Raw genomic sequence first — 22,857 nt, forward strand, 5'->3', positions numbered from 1 at the left:
TTTGGACATGTGTTAGTTTACTTGCCTCGAGAAGCATTTAAGACTAGGAGGTTCTTGAGAAGGTACTGGTTGCATTTGCTTCTCTTATTACCGTTAGAACCTTCTTCTTTTTTCTTTTTTTTTTTTAAAGCTTTTTGGTAGTTAACCACCTTTGACTCATTAGCCATTCTTCATATTAAATTTTCCCTGTTCAAATTACTGATGAGGCTTCTGTCCCCTAACCGGACCCTGACCGAACGAGAAGGGGCAAGAGAAAAGCCACCTGCAAAACGAATTAATTGGTACTGAACTGCCAGCTCATGACCAACACTCTATATTCTTCAATGTGCTTAATAACTGATTTTATTTTAGTATGGATTACATCAGACAGCCCATAATCAGGTGCTGAATGTGCCCATCAGCATTCCGCTTTGAGTACAAAATAAGTAAATACCCTTTATGCCTCCATAACATGAAGGCATTTATCCACTCAGCAGAGATTTATCCAGAAGTGTCGGCATGCTTGGCACCGGAGGAGATGCTAAAAAAGGAGTGGTACCCTGGCCTGGCCTTGCAAGCTCGTCAGGGAGACGGGCCCGGGGCGTGTGGAGAGTCAACCAACAGTGCAGTAAGAGTTTTCAAGGCAGCATACAGGCCCATTAGCATTTGTATTGCTTCATATTTCCAGACTAAGTAATGTGGCAGAGCACAGTATTCTGTTCTGTACAACCCGCTCACATTTCTAAGCGCATGGGCGTTCATTTGTCTTTTCAATTATTTTCCATTTTCCCTACATACTCAGTACGTGCTGGTAGGAATTTCAAGGGCTGCAAACTGGTGGTTCCTCTGTAATCAATGAAAATAGTTTATGACACCAGGTCTTTGAAATGGTGTCTGACTATGCACACTTTGGGACTCGAGGAGTTACCTCTTTTACTGTGTAAATTACTGGAAGCCGGCTGTGGAGGCTGAGGCAGGAGTGCTTCCTGGAATGTCAGTAGTTTGGAGATTGTAGGACTCCATGGGAACCCATTCAACTTTTGGAACCTTTACACAGACAAAACTCCTAGAGCCAGTCTGAGAGTCTGGTGTCCCTTCATACATGTGTCCTGTACGGAATAAGGTGTCCCCTTCTCTGTGCAGTTCATGCGGAGACGTTAGATCACACGGACAAGCAATACCTCGGTGTCCGGAACGCTGAACTGTTGGTGAAGCCAGTGCTCTGGAATGTGCTAGGCCAGCCTTTGCCAGCACAGGCCTTGAGGAGCACTGGTCCTGGCAGATGCTCGACCTTGGCCGAGTCCTGGAAAATGCTACCTAGTCTAGAATATCCTCCTTCTCTTAGACACTGACAGTGCAGTTTAGCATAACAAAGGTTCTCTGACAAGTCCTAAAATAAAAGGGACCTGTCATTTTCTAACAAGGTATTCCTGAAATTTTGTCTACGCTGGATCCTTTCTTCCTTTAAGTATCGATTGCCCCACCAAAATATTGTTTTCTCTACACTCATTAGGGAATCTGGCTGTTGTTTTTGAGTATCTGTCTTCAAAGCCTTCACCCACCTTTGTGTGTGTGTGTGTGTGTACCTGTATGGCTTTAAAAAATTTTTTTTTGGTGGCTCCTGCCATCCCTAAGAATTAGAAGGACACGATAAATGGTCATGGGGCCTGGAAGGGGAACCATGCATTTGAAGTATAGGAATTATGATAAAGGCAATGGCCTCCAGTTGGAGCCCTACCACTTTCCGGCTATAACATTGACAAACCACGGGTTGTCTTAAAGCCTTAGTTGCCAAATCTGTTTCATGAGCATGATTACTTGTTCTTATGTCATAGGTTTGTCGTGGGCAACGTGAAATAATGAACGTAAAGCAAACGGTGTAGTATGTGGGGCATTACCCCCTCCGGCTGGATACTAACTGTTCCTAATTTGAGGAAGCATAGATGGTGGCCCGCATTTGGGATGGTCCTCTGTAGAGCCTACCTGGGCGTGATAGAGGCAGTGACCGAAATCATTTTGAACTAGGTTTGCAGAGGTGCTGCTGGTGAAATGGAAGAGATCCTGATGGATACCAGGTTAAGCCAGAAACATTGCCACGTCCCTTACGTGTGTGTGTGTGTGTGTGTGTGTGTGTGTGTGTGTGTATGTGTGTGTTCACATGTGCAAAGAGGGATCCTTGAGGAATGGAAACAAAACCCAGCAACTCGGGGCGCCTGGGTGGCACAGCGGTTAAGCGTCTGCCTTCGGCTCAGGGCGTGATCCCAGCGTTACGGGATCGAGCCCCACATCAGGCTCCTCCGCTATGAGCCTGCTTCTTCCTCTCCCACTCCCCCTGCTTGTGTTCCCTCTCTCCCTGGCTGTCTCTATCTCTGTCGAATAAATAAAATAAAATCTTAAAAAAAAAAACAAAAAAAACAACCCAGCAGCTCACAGAAAGGCTGGGCATCACGTGTCTTCTTTTCCACCCTTGTGCTGTGATGTCCCTCCAGCTTTATTCTGGGGTGTGTTTCCTCAGTGCAGAGCACCTGCCCTTCAGCGCAGAGCAGGTCACTTGAAATCCGATCCCAGTAGAGAGAATCACGGGCCTCACGATTCACGGGATAAAAACAATGATTCCTGTCTCGGAGTGGATTTCACTCTGCGCCTGTTTGGGAAAACAGCTGCTTATGCTTAGCTTAGCCAAATATTTCTTTGTTTTCCTCGCCCAGGTCAGGATGAGGCAGGGCTTGTTCAGGTCCATGGAGATGTTCATTTAGGGGCATTTTCTGTCCCCATCCAGGTCCCCACGGGAGGAGGAGGGGATTCAACAGAAGTGGTTTGGGATTTGGGGCTCTGGTTTGACAACCTCTGGACGGTGCATCAGAAAGACAGCCACCTGTTGGAAGCCAAGGCAACACTTTTGGCCTCACTTGCCCTGGGTTGTCTTTGCCAAAACACTTGCTTTAAGATAGGCATATATGAATTAATTTTTTTATCATGTGAATATTCGATCTACATACAAATTTATCAAAATTGATATATATAGATCAGCATTTGAATGCACTGTTTTCTCAAAAGGCAAATTAAATTTTTTTCTGATTCTAAAAATAATCATGTTGTACAAATTTCAAACAGCTTGAGGGCAGAGCCCATTAAGGAGAAAGGAAAACTGGGATGTCCTTGATCCCACCTTCTGAAGAGAACTGCTGATGTTTATTCCATCTGCAGTCAGGACTTTTAAATTCTTTTTTTTTTTTAAGATTTTATTTATTTATTTGTGAGAGAGAGTGAGCTAGAGAGAGAGCACAAGCAGAGGGGAGAGGCAGAGGGAGAAGCAGACTCCCCACTGAGCAGGGAGCCTGATGTGGGGCTCTATCCCAGGCCCCTGGGATCATGACCTGAGCTGAAGGCAGATGCTTAGCAGACTGAGCCATCCAGGCACCCCAGCAGTCAGGAGTTTTAAAAGCATTTATAAATCTTTGTCACCTAAGTAGGATGAAACTTTCCTATAAAGTGGTTTTGACCCTAGTAGGGTGTCATGGCCATGTCTTGATATTGGTAGATCTAGATTTTCTGTGTCCTGTTTTAACCACTTTATATTGTTACACTGATACCATGATTTAACCAGTTAGCTATTGATAGATTTTTTTTTTTTAGTTGTTTCCAATTTTCCCTGTAACAAGCAGCACCAAAGTGTTATAGTCACTTGTCTGGGCCCTTACCCACCTATCCAAGTTTTCTTTTATAAATTCTTAGTAGATTTCCTGGGTCAATGAGTATGCCCACTATTAATGTTGTTAGGCTGTCACAGATGATACTACTCGAACCAAGTATGCCAACACCTACTTGACAACTTTCTCATCAACCCAGGGCATTTTTGATCTGGGAAGTCATTATTTTAACGTACAAAGTTTTTGTGCTATTATTCAGTCTCATTCCTGCTTTCTTCTATCTGTAGTAGCCTAATGACGTCACCCATTTCAACTGTTGAAAGGGTATTAGAAGGGCAGTAGGAAACAACAACAAAAAAATGTTGAGCTCTACACATACGAAGTTAATTTAAAATTAACCAATTTTTTAATCCAAAACAAATACAGCAGTTTATACTCTTAGTCTAGTAGTAGTGGTTATAAGCTTGCTAAAATGGGATCCGACTAAACGCTTCAGTTCTACAGAGGCACGGTGAAAGCTTATAGATTTTCAAGCCATCAGGAAAATATAGATTTCCAGGCCATGATCACGTTTGTCTCTTATCATGTGCTTCCCGCCTCTTCTGTACCCCAGTGGCCTGACTTCCAACCAGACAGAATTTTAATCTCCCTTCGGTTTCATGGGAGGTGGTATTCAGAGGATCTCAAATTCATAGTTAACCTCCTGTAGGTTTATCTTGCCAACACTAATGCAAAGGACTAAAAATCACAAATGAAAATTCTTCCTTTCCCTCAGGAGTTTAAAAAGAATGTTTATCTCTGACACAGACTCCCGACTAAAATTGTGTTCTTTAGTTTTGAGTTATACAACAGATTTTCAAGGGGTTGGGTATATAAGCAGGTGGGTTACTGCTCTGTGAAAAATGATCGATCATGGAGGAAAGACTCTGAAACTCATGTTTGCTCTTTGACAGCTCAGCCCAAAGAAGAGATTTCATATGTCACTTGTATGTGTGCTTCAAGTATTATTAATTTCTCTTTATTATCTAAGAATTTCAACTTAATTAGAGAGCACAAGTGCACCAAGCACAGTATTGACTGATCCAAGACACATTCTCATAGTGGGAGAGAATGTAAGTGGGAGGGTTAGTACAAAAATAAGCTTACTATGATGTTTTTAATTAGCCAGAGTTTGTGTACAACTTTTCCAAATGCATTTTATATATTGTATCACTATGGTACAGTGATAATAGTATTTGAGGGTGCTTAATCCATAAGTGGATTATAGCATCAGTTCTCATGATAGCCCTAAGAGGTTATTAAAGCTGTGTTTATTTTGACGTTGAGAGAACAGAATTGCAATGAGGTTAAATGACTTGCCCAAAGTCAGCCTGATATCCAGAACTGAAACCTGAGGATCTGCCCAACTCTCAGAGACCTTGCACTTGACCATGATGTTCTGCTGACTCCCCTGGTCCTGGGACAGATGGTCAGTCTGTCATAGTTATCAGCCATGCCTTTGGTGCCGTATGAATACAGTTCAAATTCAGTATCATAGCTGTGCTGCCTGCTTTCCCAGGATGTTTGTACCCCACTCTCAGGTGCTTTATTGGCCAAAAACCTTCCCATAAACTACATCAAATTGGTCATGGTTTATAGGACAGAAAGAGACATAATTTTCCACTGAAATGGCAAATGTTGGATGAATAAATCATGATATATTCATATGATCGTATTCTCTACAGTAATAAAAAAGAACACAGCTATTGCCACGTGGAACGTGGATGAATCTCATTGATACTGCCATGAGTGAAAGCAGGTGACACGAGAGACTGAATGATTCTATTCTCTCTGTATATGGAATATGGGGGGTACGGACTGGTGGGGGGTCATAAGGGAGCCTGCTGGGATCCTGGGAATGCTGTCTTCGTCTGCACTGAGATGGCGTGGGTGCGTGCATCTATGAAAAGTCCTACAGCTGTACACCTAAGATTTGTGTGCTTTATTGTTCATGTTGTATCTCAATTTAAAATCCAGATAAAAAGTAAATCACACCACACATTTCATCTGGGGCTTCAGTGTCCATGGGAGGGCCATTTTAATCTAAAGACCTCTGCATCTTAGAGTTGATGGTTAATAAAACCTCTTATTAAAGCATCCAATACATTTTATAAAGGTTTTATCCAAAATTATAAGAAAGTTTGGGAACTAAAAGGGGACCCTCCCTGTCAGCTGACAAACCACTTTATGTGGCTCGTTCTCTGTATTCTTCTACCAAGAGAATGATTGCTCTGCGCCTCATATAGCAAGCAGTATTGGACTTCACACATTGAACATTCTAAAGCAACTCTCGCGTTTCCCGGTGCACTGTTAGCATTTTGAATTGCTTTTGCCATGATATTAAGGTCTGAATAGCACAGCACCTGCCAAAAACTGTTCCTGGATTTTAGGAGATTTTCATGTGACGTTTACAGATGGACACAGTTCATTTCCTGGGCCATAAAACTTGGGCAGTTTTTGTGCTGTCATTGGAAACCTCCCTGCTCTGCAGTTGGACTCTTTGTAACAACCATCAATCAATCAGCCATTCCCCAAATGATTTTTTTGAAGTTTTAACACGGAAGAGGCCATTGGCTTCCTCTTATACCTCTTCAAACAAAACAAAGCTCAAAGTCTGGTTGACACAGTACCAATACTATACCACCTATTCATGTCATTGTTGCATAGCTCATAGGCTTTGAGAACATTATGGACAGAAAACTTTCATATTCTTGTGTTTCGTTTGCTTTTGTACATAATAGATATAGCTGCAGCAAAAGAGATCCTACTTCAATTGTTGGCACTTATTAGGTGCTTTGTAAGTATTTGTTGATTTAATTTGATTTCTTTTAAGTAGGCTCTACATCCAACGTGAGGCTTGAACTCATGACCTTGTGATTAACATTCACAGACTGTACTGACTGAGCCAGGCAGACGCCACAATCTTTGTTGATTTGTGTAAGTTAATGAGTCAATTAATGAATAAGCAGGTAGTTGGTCGATTGGAGAGTTTAGCACTGATAATTTAACAAAAATATTTACTATTCAAAACTTATCAAATTCTTCATACATATGCCTGACACTGTGTTAAAGTATTTTATGTGGATTATCTCACTTAACTTTCTCAACAGCCCTATGAGGGACATATGGTTAGTATCTCCATTTCATAGACTGAGGACACTGAGGCTTAGGGAAGTGAGGTAATTTGTGTACCTGAAGCCAGAACTGGCAAACTTTCTCTAGAAAGGTCAGATAGTATTTTTGGCTTTGCTGCTCAACTTTCATTGTAGCCAGAAAGTAGCCACAGACAATATGTAAACCAGTGGGCTTAGATGTGTTCCAATAAAACTTTATCTACAAAACAGTTAGTGGGTACAACTTTCTCAATGACCGTAGTTTGCTGACCCCTGTCACACCTCATCAGTGATGAAATGTTGACTTGAACCAAGGCAATGTGACTTTGAAGACAATGTATTTAACCAATTAGGAACAAATTTAAAAAAAAAAGAAAAAGGAAATTTGCTTTAAGAGTCTTTGTTAATAATTATTTTAGTCTGTTTACTTGTTTATTTTGCTCTCTCCTTTCCTTCCAAAGTCTTCCTTTATCAACCACACTACTTTTCAGTTGTGAATTTGGAAGAAAATAAAACCAAAGCTCACCTCATGGTAATAGTCCCCTGGTCTGCACGCTGTGGAATGTGATGCCTGTTGTCATTCACATCGTTTCATTCTGCACTTGCAGGCCCACCCCCACCCCGGGAGGTGCGAATCATTGTCCACTTGCCCAGAGGCATCAGTCATGGAACTCAGGTCCCACAGCCAATACACAGCCAGGACTGGAATCAGATTCTTTGGACATAAATCCCAGATTTCTTGGCTAAAATTTTGTCTTATCTTTTTTCTCTCTCTCTTATTTCTTTCCCCCTTTTTGCCTCCTTTTAGCTACCTGTCGTTCTTTCTAGAAAGCAAACGTTTGTTAGTGTCTGCTCTGTGCCAGTACTCAGGTGGATGGAGCTGGGAATAGAAAATCAAATTAAATAAAGGATGAGCCCTTCCTTCAGGAAGCTGTCAGCAGACCAGGAAGGCAGGTGTTTAAGCACGTCCTCCTGTGACGGAGGATCCATTACAGGGGTCACCTGGTGACACTGGAGGGGATGAGGACCTCTGACTTTGCTTAAACTTTGAGGACCGCCCCCCCCCCACCAGCCTGGATTTCCTCAGTGGACCAACCACCTGGGCTGCCCTCTGAGCTTCAGGTAGTGATAGGCAGAGACTGGTGCTAGGGAGGAACAAGAGCGTGAGGAGTTAGCAGATAACTTGGGATGGGCCAGTTTGTTTGGGGTGATGGGGGAGAGCCTCTTGTAGCTGAGATCTGAAGAGGGAGAACCCACCCTGAAAGGATCTGATTGAGGAGCATTCTAGACAGAGGGGACAGGACCAGGGCCAACATGAGAAGACCCAAGAGTATCTGAGGAAGAAGAAGGATGGAGGTTGGCATGGCTGGACTGTAGTGACACATGGGAATCATGGCAGTATGAATCTACAGAGGGCCTTGGCCCAGATCCTGGAGAACTGCTAAGCGGGCGTGTGTTGTGATTACATAGATTTACCTTTTGAAGGATCATGCTAACCCCGTGGTTCTCACTGTCAGAATCACCTAGGGAGCTTTCAAACATCCAGATGCCCAGATCCCCCCTCAGGCCAGTCAGAACAGTGTTTCATCATTGTTGTTGTTTGTTTTTCTTGTTCTTTTAAAGCTGATTAAAGGTGATGCAGAGTTCTTGGAGGTACAGTAGAGAAAGTAGGGAAGCCAGTTAGGTAAGTCTGTTGAAGGTCATTTAGGTTCAGAGTGATGGTGGACTAGGGAGCAGAATAGAGGAGCTGGAGAGACGTGGTGTATGGCTTTGGATTCAAGATATGTTTAGGAGGTAGAATCTTCTGGACTTTATGATGTCATCATACCCACATGGGTGCGGAAAGAAAGTAATCCCTGGGTTGGGTGGGAAATAATTCCTGGTCTACTGGGCGGAAGAAAGATGTCATCATGTTACTGAAATGAAAGATTGGGGTGGGAGTGGGGGTCGGGGAGCTTGTGCTTGGCTGGATTTAGCTTGGAATCCTGATACTATTGGTCTGTCTGTAAGCAGAAGTAATTGTACTTGTATCTCTGTGCGTGTTTGTGTATGCCTGGCTGGCTACCAGCAGGGCAGGCCTGCCCCTTTGGGGAAAAAGTGGCTGTGGCTACTTTTATATAAACCTGGGTATGTTAGGCACCATGCTGAACAGTCATTTAATCCTCTTAACAACCTGTGGGGTTAGGGGACAGTAATCATTTTTTTACAGATGAGGAAACTGAGGCACAGTGAGACTGTAATTAACTTTCACATGATCACCAGCTGTCAAATGGAAGAGCAGCGTTTTGAACCTGGGTCTACCAACCTGGTTTCAAAAACTCTGCTTATCCCCTGTGCTAGTCTTAGACACGCAAGCTTCAGAGAGTTCGTCACAGGAGATGCGGCTCATTGTTTTCCAAGAAGTGACTTATTCTCAGGTCATTATCAATGACAGTTTTCACAAGATAAACCTCTTCCTGGTTAAATATTACCTATACCTCCCCTACTGGGTCCGTATTTTTCAAGTGAGCTGCTGGAAGAATTGGAAGATCTTGAACACTGTTGCCTAAATAAGTAGACTACATGCTCTATGAAGAAATCATATTATTTTCTCAAAGGAGAGAAAGTTGGCCCAGTGAGACAATGATTGCTGGGAACAAACTTTCTGGTTTTCCATTTTGTTCTGCTACAAATAACACATTCTATCAATCAAGGCCTGCTGGGAAAGATTTTGTCTTTCCTCGTTGCAATTTAATTTTATCCTCTGTTGAACTCAGGTGCATTTTCAATACAAAGCTGAAGTGTTCAGTTAGCATTAATCTGTGTCCTCCTTGAGATGGGGCTGGCCCTCCTGCAGACTATCATGTACTTGAAAGGAATTTTCGTAATTTTAGATTTGAAGACATTTGTACACTTAATTAATTTTTTTGTATCCCCCAAAACATTGCTTAACGAAGGCTCTTAAATCAGATGCTCCAACTTTAATGATAGTATCCTGAAAACAATTTTCATGGGTTGGTTGGTGGACAACATGGGATGTTTCGATGAGCGAATGGATTGATTTCTGAGGACAGTGATGACATAAGGTCCCACTCGCAGTATCGGACACCAAAGCCTTCATGTAAGTGTGTGGTTTGGAATGGGGAATGCCCCATGAGGTATTGCTTGGAAAGAGTAGATTGATACTTAGTCTTCAGAGGCTATACCATGGGAGCAGTCATTCAGTGCTCAAAAGGAGGCAGAGTAGAAATGCCCCTTCCAAACAAAAGAGGAAAGGTGGAGTGTGTAATGAGTCTGTACTTAGCTTGGCTGCTGTGACTCAGAAGCAGCAGCTGCTCACGCCGGTGCCTTTCGCCGTGCACCTTGCCCAGGGACATCTTTCTCTGAGAGAGCCTCGAGTTTGCTGCTGCAATTTATCGGTTTCCTATGTTTGTTCAAAACATAAAAGCTACTGAAAACGCTTTGTCCCAGAATGGATTATGGATGTCTGTTTGTTCCATTTGGGGTTTGTTCACTATTTTTGCCAAATTTTCCTGGTTGGAACTTGGATTCTAAACATATCACTTCCCCTCAAACTCTAGAAGCTGTGATATAACATGGCACTTCAGGTCTGTGAGAGGCAAGAGCCTACTTAGAGGGGTGGGGACTGCCTTGAAGAGCTGATGCAGCCGTGTAAGGAAAGTGGTGGTGTGTGGATTGTTTAGGGAGGCCAGCACCCTCGTCTCCCTGTGGGAACACGCACTAGACTGTCAGGTCTGTGAAGAGGAGGTCTGTGATTTTTTCCGTGCCATATCTCAGCACCCAGTTCTCAGCATGTGGGTATCTACTTCTGCGTAACAGATGACCACAAGCTTAGCTGAAACCACACACATTTACCATCTCATGGTTTCTGTGGACCCTCTGCTTCATGGTTTCTCACCAGGCTGCAATCAAAGTATCAGCCACTGTTGAGGTCTCATCTGAAAGCTCAACTGGGGAAGGAGACACTTTCTCGAGGGCTGTTTGACTGAGGCCCTCAGTTTCCCTCTGGCTGTTGCCCAGAGACCACCTTCAGTTCCACACGATATGGGCTGCTTTAGCACGGCCGTTTACTTCACCAAAGTGCGTAAGCCAAGTAAACACAGTGAGACAAGATGGAGGTTAGAATCTCTTATAACCTAATCATCGAAGGGGTGCCTCTTTGGCTTGGCGACATACTGCTTGTTAAAAGGAAGCTGCTAGATCCAGCCCATCCTCAAAGGGAGGAGATTACACAGGGGCCTAAAAACCTGGAGTTGGGGATCGTTGAGGGCCATCTTAGTGACAGCCCACCACAGCATGCAGTTGGCACGTGGGACATATTTATTGAATGAATGAGTATAAGACCTGGGTTCTTACCATTTAGGCCAAGGGCATCATTCCATTTCCCCCCCATCACCTCTTTATACAACTATAAGATGAGCAATGTCATTTTAATATTTTATATATAATAGCTACATGGTATTTACAGAGTCTTCCCCCATCTCTCATACTGCCATGTGGATGCTTCATTTATTTCCAACGTGATGACCTTAACCCACTTCTAAAGAGGAATGTTTTCAAGAGAAGGATCAGTCTGGTGACCCCTTTGATCCAATATGCCTCATCTTTTATATTTTTCTTGCTGCACACATGGTAGGGATCTAAAGCAGTCCCCACACAGTGCTTTTTGGATTCAGAGTCTTTTGTAAATGGACTGCCCTGAGCAGCTTTTTGCTTCTGGGGAATGAGAAAGCAAGGGTGAGAGTTCACATGTACTGTGTTTTGGTTGAAGCCACTTGCTCCCTATGGAAGCAGTCCGCTCTGCTTTCTCCTCCAAGACTTTGATATTGTTGGGGCTTTTCGGTGCATGGCGGAATTATTAACAAGAGAAAGGCCAAGTTGTCCAGCACTGCCACACTGAATCGAGAGAAACTTGCAGGCAAGTCACTGAACCTGAAATAAGCTTCTGTTGCCCCAGGCTTCCCCAGATTGCATGCCCTTTTTTTTTCCCCTTAAATTCAAAAATCATAACAATATCTGTGTGAAATGGTTTACACTCTAGCCTAAGTCTCTCAGTCCTACTTTGCTAGGTTGGAATTTCTTTTTTGCCTTTTTGCAGTTCAAGAGCAACCTTTACTTTGAGAAGTCTGGCAGGGGTGGGACAGGCAGGTTCTGCGTCTCTGTTTGGAACTGCTGTAAAGGCTTCCCCACAACCTTCTTGGCTCTGAAACACAATGCATTAAAAAGACAAAGAAGGACAAAAATCACCACGTGGAAGTTCCATTTGTCAGGTGCCCCAGCCTGCCCATTTTCTCCCTCTCTCTCTCTCTCTCTCTCTCTCTCTCTCTCTCTCTCTCCTGCCTTGGCTTTGAAATTGAGTTTTTGAGTGTGTCCAAAGCCAGAGGAAATGGCATTGTCTACTCAGTCTGGGACAGTTTGATACTCATGAAAAGAAGAAATCGCCTGTGTTGACAATAGGCAAGGCTGCTGCTGGCAAGATCCGCACTAGTGCACATTTGCTACTGGGCCTCGCTGTCACCCTGCTGGGTTGGTTTTTCCAGTAATAGACTCCTCCAAGCCAAGTCTGACAATTAAGTGGTAAATACTCTGGTGAGCAAGAGTGGTGGGAGCAGAGGGATAGAGAAGGTCAGTTGAAGTAGACCAAGAGCATTAAATTCATTTCCTCCATGGCCTTCTCTGTCCATGCATCTCAATTCTCCGGAGATGAATAACTTGTGAATTGACTGGTTTCCACTAATATTATGAATTAACAGTAAGTAAGCTGTGTCAATGCTCCAGCTCCATTTGAAGGGGGGAGGGTGAAGCCTATTAGCATTTATAATTGTGTTGCCTTTTCATATTAGTCCCTTCCCGTGGCTGAGGAATTCGGAGTTTTCTCATCTGTTGATGGAAACCAGTCCCAAGAGGGTGTGCTGTCAAGTGCCGGGAAATAGATGATGATATGGGGCCATACCCTTCTCCCCCCTCCCCGACACATACAGGAGCTCTTGCCTCTCTTGTGAGATGCATCTGTGATGTTCTGCGTATCTGTGAGATTAGGCTTGAAGTATGATTCTGGAAACCTATTATTCAAAGTTAAACCAAGCCTCCTGGCCAGGAGTCCATTCTTGGTGACTTGCCTTTAGCTTGCTAGGAGACTAAAATCCCTATAGGGACTTCCATGAAAGTCCCTATAGCTTCACAGAGCTCCTTTTTCCTTTGCCATGCCTCATTCTGGATTGGGTCTCTGTTTTCTCTCTGACTTTATTCCATGCCAATTTGGGACACTAAATGCACCAAGACCTCTGATTCTGCCTTCTCTAATCCCATGGAAGCAGCGACAGTCGGGAGACAATAGAAAACATCGTGGGGATGTCAAAAGGGAAAAAAAGAAATTTCTCCCATCAGAAACTGAGGCTTGTAGGCTGTACATGAAGAAAAGCCATGTTTATGAGTATTTATAAAAAAGTCAAGAGAAGAACAATGTTTTCAGTGTGGATCAGGAGGTTAGTGGTTTGCTGCTATGCTTGTCTCCTTGAACATAGACACATTTCCTAAATTATTGACCGTGTTTGCTTTATTCATAAAGAAATCTGGTCTTTGTTCTATCTCTGGGTCAGTCCTAGCCGAAATGCAGTTTGTGAACATGGCCAGGTTACAAATAGTTTGAGCCAAGAAGCTCTTGACAGCAACTTGAATCAAAATGTGATGAGCGGTAACCAAGGTGTTGAGGTCAGAACGGAAGAAACTGAGGCATCCTTGCTACGTGGCTCTTTAGGTAAGAGCCGTGGGAGGAAGAGGAGAATCAGATCTGAAATCAGATCTCATGAGAAGGGCCTGCCCTTGTCCTGATCAGAGGACACAGTTCCCCACTAACCCCCGGAGGGGATGGATCATCGTCCCCTGCAGTTCAGCAAGGCCATGTGGAGTCTCTGGTCCTGCTGTTTGTCACTTTCCCTCGCAGGCATGGTTTCATGGTCTAGCCATTCACTCCCAGCAGGCATAAATCCTTATTCCCTCAAGAGGATATTGGCTGGATGTGACATTTATAGGACTAAAGGAGCAGCTGGCGATGTCAGATTCAAGGCAAGTAGGTTGTCTTGGCCATCCTAGTTAGCAGATGGCCAGGACTTGATAGATGGAAGGTTATCAGGATCCAGGGCAAGGGCCAAATGGCACGGTGGACTGGAAACGTGGATGGCGGCGGATATCCGAACGCAGGCACGGGCAGTCTGCTGGGGCCTCTCTGCTTCCGTTTCTTCTTGCTTCCAGCAGGAGAGACCACAGGTCCTCCAGAGGGCCTGGATTCCAGACACAGCTCTAGAGATTATTGACAACGCGGTCATGAATCTGAGAGTTGGTTCAAGTCCTTAACATGGTCTATTTTTTGGAAAGAGAATGTTAGGAAGATTAGATTTCATCAGGCATTCCTATGAATTTGGCCTTTTGCCCAAACCTACGTGTCACGGTTTCCTGTATTGCTAATAGCAGTCTTTGTGTGGTGCGTTATATCTAAGGACAACTTAAAGGCTTTAATTCAGAGCCCTCTGTCGCGGGCATGCCGTTCTTTTGAAAATGACTAATGCCACGAAAGCTGCTCGGAAATGGAAGGACCAGGAGCTAAGTTTTGCTGTGAGAGCACAAACCGCGGGGGGGGGGGGGGGATTCCATTTCTTCGAGGCCATTTTAAGCTCATTTGTGCAATTGCCACCTTCTCAGTATTACTGCACAACTCCTTTGATCTCGGAGTGGAAGGTGGCAAATTTCAAGAGCCAGGAAACCTCCTCATGTGGCTTTAAAAGGAGCAGCGTATTATGAAATTGAGTGGATGTCAAATAAAACATAAATTTGGATCTTTTGAAATGTGAGCTCAAGTAGGTATTACTTTTAGAGCCAAGTACATGGAGAAGTTCAGGGATGAAATTGCTGTTGTTTGACATTCATTTAAATGTGACTGTTTGGGTCAGGTTGTTGCCAGTGCCCTCCATCCCTCTTGAATGTTGCATTTGGATTCAGCATGACACTCCAAGCTTTGCTCATGTAATCCTCAGGACAGCTTATGAAATCGTATCCCCATTTTACAGGTGAGGACACTAACGCTCTAAGGGTTCATCCCTGACTCAAAATTTCATTTTCCCCCACCCCTTGGCCCTCTCTGCTCTGGATGGAGACCAGAATGTAAATACGGGTTGCTCACACAGTCTTCTTCACTGTAGGCATATTTCAGAGCTGTCCAAATTACTTAGCTTATGTTCATGAATTTTTTTCTTTAAGTGGCAAATTGATTGAAACAGTAAATGGAAGGGATTATTTCAGTTAGGGTTGTGCCTTTACTGGAACAAACCCACTTATTAGCATGCTATTTGGATTCCCACCCTGAGTTTTGGAACCCAGACACAGACTGGAGAGTAAGCACGGTCTTATTAGTAAGTTACTTGGACAAGCCAGTAATCTCCGTTATTTTCTCCCCTTCTCCTGATCCATCTTCTCAACTCCAGCCATGGAAACTAGCAATGGGGGCGCTGTGGAGGTGAATGGGCATTGTAGAAGGTATTTTCATGTATGGGATTGCTTAGAGTCTGGGGTCACGCCCTTGAGCTTGAATGAGACCAGACCTGAGTAATCAGACACACAGATACTGTAGCCAGAAGTGGTCAGAGAGTAAACCTGGAGTAGGTCACCTGGTTATTTTCCTCTTGCGTGAGCTGCAAATGTTATCGGTGGGCGTAAGTCATGGGGGGTTAGGAACATTTTCTTTGAGTTTTCTCATCATCGAATAAGACTGAATGCATTAAAGGGTCCCCCTAACTACAAAACACCCCCCACACACACAGTTGGGATTGAAAATTAAAGTATCTGTGAAATATTGCCCTGGTAGAGGAGGGGTAACATGATTTTCGAGAAACACGAGTTAATTGGGTTGACGGCAAATGCCGTGTCTTGGTATGTGGAATCTCACCGAGAAACCTTTATAACAAATCATAAACAAAGTGTATTGGTTCAGAAAATCATTGACCTCATAGTCTGTGCCCAATCCTCCAGTTCCACACACACTCATAGAAACTCTAACAGTTAAATTTTGTGCTGTAATAAACAATCCAACTTAGCTAGCACAACAATTATTTTATTGCCTTATGATTCTGTAGGTTAACTGGTCAGGTCTGGTTGGGACCAGCTCGGGTGGTCTCTGCAGACCTCGGGTAGTCCATCTGAGGTTGGTGGTCTGGGACAGACTCACTGTCCTGTCTGACAGTTGGCAGGCTGGTGAGTGTAGAATGGCCTCAGCTGGGACTGCCTGTCTGCTCCATGTCATCTCACCCTCCAGGAGACTAGCCTGGGATTCTTCAGCTGGTGGTCTCAGGATTTCAAAGAGTAACAAGAGAGGATAAACGTCTGGCAGGCAAGCCCTGTGGAAGTTGCTCCCTACATCACGTTTGCTAATGTCCCATTGGCCAAAGCAAGTCATGTGCCGAAGCCCAGTTTCAAAGAGGGTGCCACTGATAGACACTCTTGATGGGAGGCGTGGCCAACTCAAATCACAAAGGTGTGTGTGACAGGGCTGGCGGGAGTTTGTGGCCCTTTCGCCATTTCCTGCAGGTGTGAGAATGACTACAGATAGTTGAATTGGCATAAACTTCTCTGCCAGACTGAATCTGGAGAAGGGAGAAGGAAGATCACATTTTTGTCTCTAACTTCAGTTTGATATGGGATATTTCTCTCAGCTCTTATTTTATTCTTTCACTTTTGAAACTTGGCCACATTTACTGGTGGACTCACTTATCTTGCATTCTTGAGTTGTGATTCCGTTTTTGACCAAGTTTTTAAAATGTTGATAAGTATTTGCTTTGGTAAATATGAATGTTTCATTTTGGTGTATTTTTTGTGAATGTTTGCCTTTCAAGAATGTTCTGTGCTCAACCAGCATGTTAAAGCCCTGGCTAGGGCTTCCTGTCAGGCAGTTTGGAGGTACGCTAATGCCAACTCCCAGAATTCCCCCTCCGTGATCTGATACTCACTCGGTTCCTATTCACTGATCCTTTTTTAAGTGCCTGTAGTGTTTACGATGTAGTACCAAATTTCACCTCACTTTATTAGTCTGTAAACAGAACACCATACATAATGACACCAGTGTTTGAGTTTAGTCATAACTCAGGGCTCGAGACATTAATAGGTAATCACCGTTACCTCATAGAGCATGTAACCTGAATTTCTCAACCTCAACTTTTGCCCCATTGACACCTTGGGCCAGGTAATTTCTTTCTGTGGGGTGTGCTATTCTGTGCTATTCTGAACATAATGGAATTTTTAGCAGCAGCCCTGCCTCTACCCACGTGATGCTAGTAGTGCCTCCCTCTTCAACCCTACTTGTGACAACCAACAATGCCTGCAGAATGGCCCGATGTCCCCTGGGTGGGGGTGAGGAGCGGGGAGATAGGTAAAGTCTGCCTCCAGATGAGAACTACTACTCATGTGTGAAGTATGGGTATTGTCTGAGAGCAAACTAGGAGCAGCTACCCAATGGATGATTTGTGAGGGGGGGGGAAGGAATGTGGAAAATTTTTAGTTACCTTAAAATTTTCACCTAAGATGGCCCTGAATTAACTAGGAGACATCAGGTTAGGTCTTGCTACACGTTGAAAGGTTCACCAGTGGGGCGCCTGAGTGGCGCGGTCATTAAGCGTCTGCCTTTGGCTCAGGGCGTGATCCCAGCGTTCTGGGATCGAGCCCTGCATCAGGCTCCTCCGCTGGGAGCCTGCTTCTTCCTCTCCCACTCCCCCTGCTTGTGTTAATAAATAAATAAAATCTTAAAAAAAAAAAAAAAGGTTCACCAATATCTCAATATCTTCATTATGTTAGAAATGTATTAAATAGGGGCGCCTGGGTGGCTCAGTTGGTTAAGCATCTGCCCTCGACTCAGGTCATGGTCCTGGGGTCCTGGGATCGAGTCCCTCATCAGGCTCTCTGCTCAGCGGGGAGCCTCCTTCTCCCTCTCCCCTTGCTCCTCTCCCTTTGTTCCTCCCCCTGCTTGTGCTTTCTCCCTCTCTGTCAAATAAATAACTAAAATCTTAAAAAAAAAAAAAAAGTGGATTAAATATAAATATCACTCCTAGAAAGAATTCAGAAGATATGCTGGCCACAGAGAATGGATTTTGGAAAACTATTTGAGAAAAGTTAGTCATCCACAAAAGTAGAAAAAATTATATCAAGATTCACTCAGTACTCATCATTTAAGGTCATAAATGATTGATTGAGTGCCGGTCTTGCTGCATCCATTCCCTGCTCACTTCCCAAACGGCTATCCATTCCTGGATTATTTTGGAGAAAATCTAGACATCATTTCATTTCATTTGTAAATATTTCAATAACGTGTCTAAAAGAAAATACCTCAAGACCAAAATTACAGTATGCTGGTAGAATTGTAGTCTTCTAGAAGGGGCAAGAATGAGAATTAGTGCTGACTAATATCAGAACGTTAGGGAGAGAATGGGTAAGAGGGTTGACTTTGGGGGGAATTAAAAACCCCAGGTGGAAATGAAGTTAGGAGATACTGTCTTTTCAGGCTCCCCTCCTGTCCTGTCCTCTCCTCTCTTTCTCTGACTCTTAGAAATTCCTCTTACAGGGGCGCCTGGGTGGCACAGCGGTTAAGCGTCTGCCTTCGGCTCAGGGTGTGATCCCGGCGTTGCGGGATCGAGCCCCACATCAGGCTCCTCTGCTGGGACCCTGCTTCTTCCTCTCCCACTCCCCCTGCTTGTGTTCCCTCTCTCGCTGGCTGTCTCTATCTCTGTCAAATAAATAAATAAAATCTTTAAAAAAAAAAAAAAAAGAAATTCCTCTTACAGTTTGTGGTAAAGCACAGGAGACTGGGAGCCTTAGAAAGGAGAGGAGGCTGGCAGGGCACAGATCCATTTTCTAAAAAGGAGAGAAAAAAAACACATCACAAGAAGGTATTGAAATACTCAGTCAATGATGGATTACTCTTTGATGACTTTCAATGACTTTTTAGCAGATCCGGGTGTACTTTTAATAAAACAAAAGCAAGAGGGAAGTCTTGCAGTTGCTTTTTAAGGTTTTACTGGGACTGTGGTATTTCTCTCCCGTTCTAATGTATTCTGAGAAGTTTCTTTCTTTTGATTTAGACTTCCTCACTCGATTTTATGATGTCATAAATCTTCTGTGTTTGGTGAGAGCCGTGGTCTATGTAAGACCTACACAGCCTGCTAGATAACATCTATTTTCCCCCCTTCTCTTCAGAAGATTAAACTGAGGGTGTTGTGTCTGATGCCAGCATAGATTTAACCAATCATGTTTCCTTTACATGTAGGTCAGTCCAAGGGACAATTCCGCACTGGATCCTATTATCCATGGGTTGAAGGGTGTCGTCCATCATGGTAAGTAAGCCATGTACGCTTCTTTTTACTGGGATGTGAAGAGCTAAGGTCTCCACCTAAAGGAATGGGGTTATCTTGCAGAGGACAGAGGGTGACACCCATTCCTCATCCAGTGATGTTGAAGGGCATTAGAGCCATCATTTGATGGGTAAAGAGCACGCCCGTTTATTACCTGCAAATGGATCTGGGTTCACAGTAAGCAATTTGTTTCTCTTCAGGTACCACTCTGAATGCGTATGTTATAAATCAAAGCACCCTAAGATGTACCATTGGTATGCGCTGAACCTGCCACTGTCTCATGTCTCTCTTAAAAATAGTCTTCTTTCAAGTATCTTTGCATTAATAAATTTCTTGATTTGCCTCTCAGATTTAGGGAAAAAAATTTAAGTAGCTGTGACAAGGCATTAAACTTTGCTGCGTGTGAGCAAGCATCATCAGCTCCTAGCATGGAAAAAGCTAGGCCGTGGTCTGTGTAGCAGACGTCTTATCCTCAAACGTAAAACTGGGAGAGAAAGTAAGATAAATGGGTTCTGTCTTTCCCAACTGGTTTTTATTGGAGGAATTTCCCTGCAACTTTATTATCGGCGATGCATCATTACCTATGACATCAGGATCCTCTAATTTCAAAAGTACCCTTGTCGCAGGGAGGTGTGGAGTCTTCGAGGTAATGTAATGATTTGCAAAGTTTTAATAATCTAATTAGAATTCCAAAGACATTGACAGAAGTAGCATTAGTAACCATAATAAATCTCCCCTTCATCTCCACAGCTGTGATAAAACATCTTCACACCTTTCTGGGAGGATTGTCTTTCGACATTAGCCAACTCTGCAGAGCTTAACAGACACCTTCCCCCATTTCTCTCAGGAAAACTAAAAGCAGTTGTCAGTGTGCAGTTGAAGCAAGTAGGATTTGGGATTAATTGTCCTGCTCTTAGAACCATTCAGTCGTGCAGCAGGTAACAATAACAAACCGAGTGAGAGCAGGAAAATAGTGTGGCCAAAGACACCCGCCTAGAGGTTTTCGTGGTGGCAAGTTCCCACGGCTTCTTCTCAATTTCAGTTTGTGTGTCTCAGGCAAAGCCCTCGCACGGAGCTGGGATTAGGCTGTGTGGCGGTTCCTGCAGAGAACAGAGCACCTTTGCCAAAACTGCTTCTGCATTGCACGTCTGTGTTTTGCTGTTGGTAACGGTGGTGGTGGTTTGGGGCAGTAGGGGCGTTCACCTTGTCCTCTGGGCAGCCTCGAAATGGGGCAACGTGTTGTGCATTCTGAGCTCCTCTCCCAGAAGATCCCCTTGGGTACTCTATCGATGAAACTCCTTCCAGAAATTCATAGGATCGACTGAGTTTGGGGGTTTGAAATGTAGTAAATGATGAATAGATCTTCCTTGCCCCCGGACTTTTCGTCCTGTTTTAAGACAAACACACCATGGAGAGAGGTCTAGAATCTTCGAAACAGGTCCCTATTCTTCGGTCAGAGAGGAAGCACTCTACCAGCTATGGCATTTAAGTAGATCTGTGTGTTCTTATTTCCACAATGGTAAATGAAGGAGATTCCATATGTTAAAGGGAAGCAGAAGCTTCTGTTAGCTCCCAGATCCCCAAATCTCTGTAAACTCGCTGTGTAGTCATCATTTGCTTCATGGGCTCCGTGCTGGCATAATCGTATTATCCTTGCTCATTATCCACAATTACCCTCTCAGAGGCTGTTCTGTGTACACCCTTCTATGTTTACCTGGCGCTGGGAGGGTGGCAGAGATGCCTGGGATGTGGTTTCAACACTACTTCCTAATGGAGAAGTCAGAGGACACCTACCAGAAATAATTCCCTGCAAAACAGAGTTTACTTATTTATGCAGCCAAAGTGTGGCAGGCCCCCTGTGTGTGATTGAGAGACGCAGGGAGGTGTCTGGAAGGGAGGTGAGGTGAGGTGAGGTGCCACCTCTCTTTTCCTCCAGACTGCCTGGAGTGCCATCACTCCCAGCTTTTGTATTTGCTGTTTCTGCTGCTTCTGTCCAGAAAGTTCTTGCCTTAGCTCATCACAAGGGTGTCTCCCTTTATTATTTCAGGTTCAGTTCAGATTTGTGCCTCCTCACAAAGTTCTTTCTTAATTATCCTATCAAATGCCCCACCCGCTTCCCAGCCCCATGGCTCCCTAGGTTCCTTTCTTTGGACACTTAAAAGTATCTGAAATAACTTTATTTTTATTTACTCATGTATTACCTACTAAAGTGTCAGCTTCCTGAGGGCAAGACCCCCTGCGTGTGTGGCAAATAACAGATGCTCAGTAAATGTTAGCCAAGTCAGTGAGTTAGGTAAACCTACAAATAAGTGAAAACATCAAAATATAAAACTGGGAGAAGAGGAGGAGGAACCAAAGGCCACTTGAGTTTTGCTTTGACTAGGAAGAGAAAGGAGTAAGAGTACATCTTGGAAACCTGACTTTCTCCCCGCCACCAGTTCTCAGGCTGTTGCTGACTTCCATTGTGATAGCGCTCCTCTCTTTTGTCGTTCTTCCAACAGAGAGTGAACATTCGAAATGGCTAAAACAGCCTTTGTTGGAACTAGAAGCATTTTCAAGTTGAAGGTCCTGTGAGGGATTTGAATGATCTGTTAATTTGATGGGACATAAATAATCGTGCCCTTCACAGAATCTCTGGCTTGGAAATGATGATAGAAATGTGTGAAAAAGGAAAAATCAATATGGATTTCTGTAACAGTCCAGAATTGGTTTTATTTCTTCAGCTCTGGGAGTCATATCTTAGAATATTAATTCCTCATTAAGTGAAAGTTGTTTCTTTTTAATAGGAAGAATCTTATATATTCTTTCAGCTGAAATGACAGTGAGAAGTCTGGTCACCTCCGCCAGTCGTACTTGGCATTTGGTTGTCAGGGACCCCGTGAAGCAAACAGCAAGGTAGCATTTTTGGTGCAGGTGAATTTGTTGGCGGGGGGTGGGAGGAGGGCTAAAGAGGAGAGGAAGAAGCAGGGCCAGGTGGGGACAGTGTCGGCACCACAGTACAGGTCTGATATCTCCGAATAGGGAGGGAATCTAGGAGGACTGCCTGAAGGCAGCTCTCAAATTCTTGGCCAGGCCATTGAAGCACCTCAGAGCCAAGACTGCCTGTGAGAGGCGTCCTGTGTTGGGTTCCCCTGCCATGTGGACTCACCGGCTAGAGCGTCCCATCAAGACCGGCCTCCGTGAGAGCACCGCTCAGCCCTGAAGGGACAGCAGCTATCAGTGGGCAGCTAACGAGGCTCCTCATGGCAGTTTGACCCTGGAAGGAAGAGTCGGGCATGTACCTCCCTTGGCTGGCACGGAGGTTCACATCTTCCTTCCTAATCCCATTTCCAAAGAGGTTTTGCCTTGGTCCTCTCACTCTTAAAGTGCTCACAGGTCCTTAGGTTCTTGGTCCTTTCGTGCAGTTATTAAGTGCCTAACCGAGGCACACCACGAAACTAGGCAGGGCCTGCAGAGCAGACGTAGACCTGCCCGCCTTGCATTTATAAAGTCTCTGGGGACCATACAGTTGAGCATTGTCATAGTGTTAAAGAGTGGGGAGCAGCAGGCTTAACTCAGACTTGGGGCTCTTCAGCAGGCATTTCAGGCAAAGTGACCACTGAGACCTCAAGGTGCATAGAGACCGTGCAGGCGAAGAAGCGGGCAGCCAAGGTTTCAAGCCGCGCCACTGTCGCTGGAGGTCGGTGGAGG

General features: G+C 44.2%; 1 protein-coding gene across 7 annotated transcripts in view; it reads left to right on the forward strand.

The window, feature by feature from the left end:
• Window positions 1–22,857, forward strand: part of PTPRG (protein tyrosine phosphatase receptor type G) — a 681,996-nt gene that overhangs the window by 501,988 nt on the left and 157,151 nt on the right. For all 7 annotated transcript variants that reach the window (XM_026501151.4, XM_026501155.4, XM_026501152.4 and 4 more), the window contains exon 6: window positions 19,083–19,149. In XM_026501151.4, coding sequence (XP_026356936.2) covers window positions 19,083–19,149 — 67 coding nt within the window. The remainder of the gene's footprint in view (window positions 1–19,082; window positions 19,150–22,857) is intronic.

Source organism: Ursus arctos, unplaced genomic scaffold, assembly GCF_023065955.2.
Source record: "Ursus arctos isolate Adak ecotype North America unplaced genomic scaffold, UrsArc2.0 scaffold_14, whole genome shotgun sequence".
Classification (NCBI taxonomy): domain Eukaryota; kingdom Metazoa; phylum Chordata; class Mammalia; order Carnivora; family Ursidae; genus Ursus; species Ursus arctos.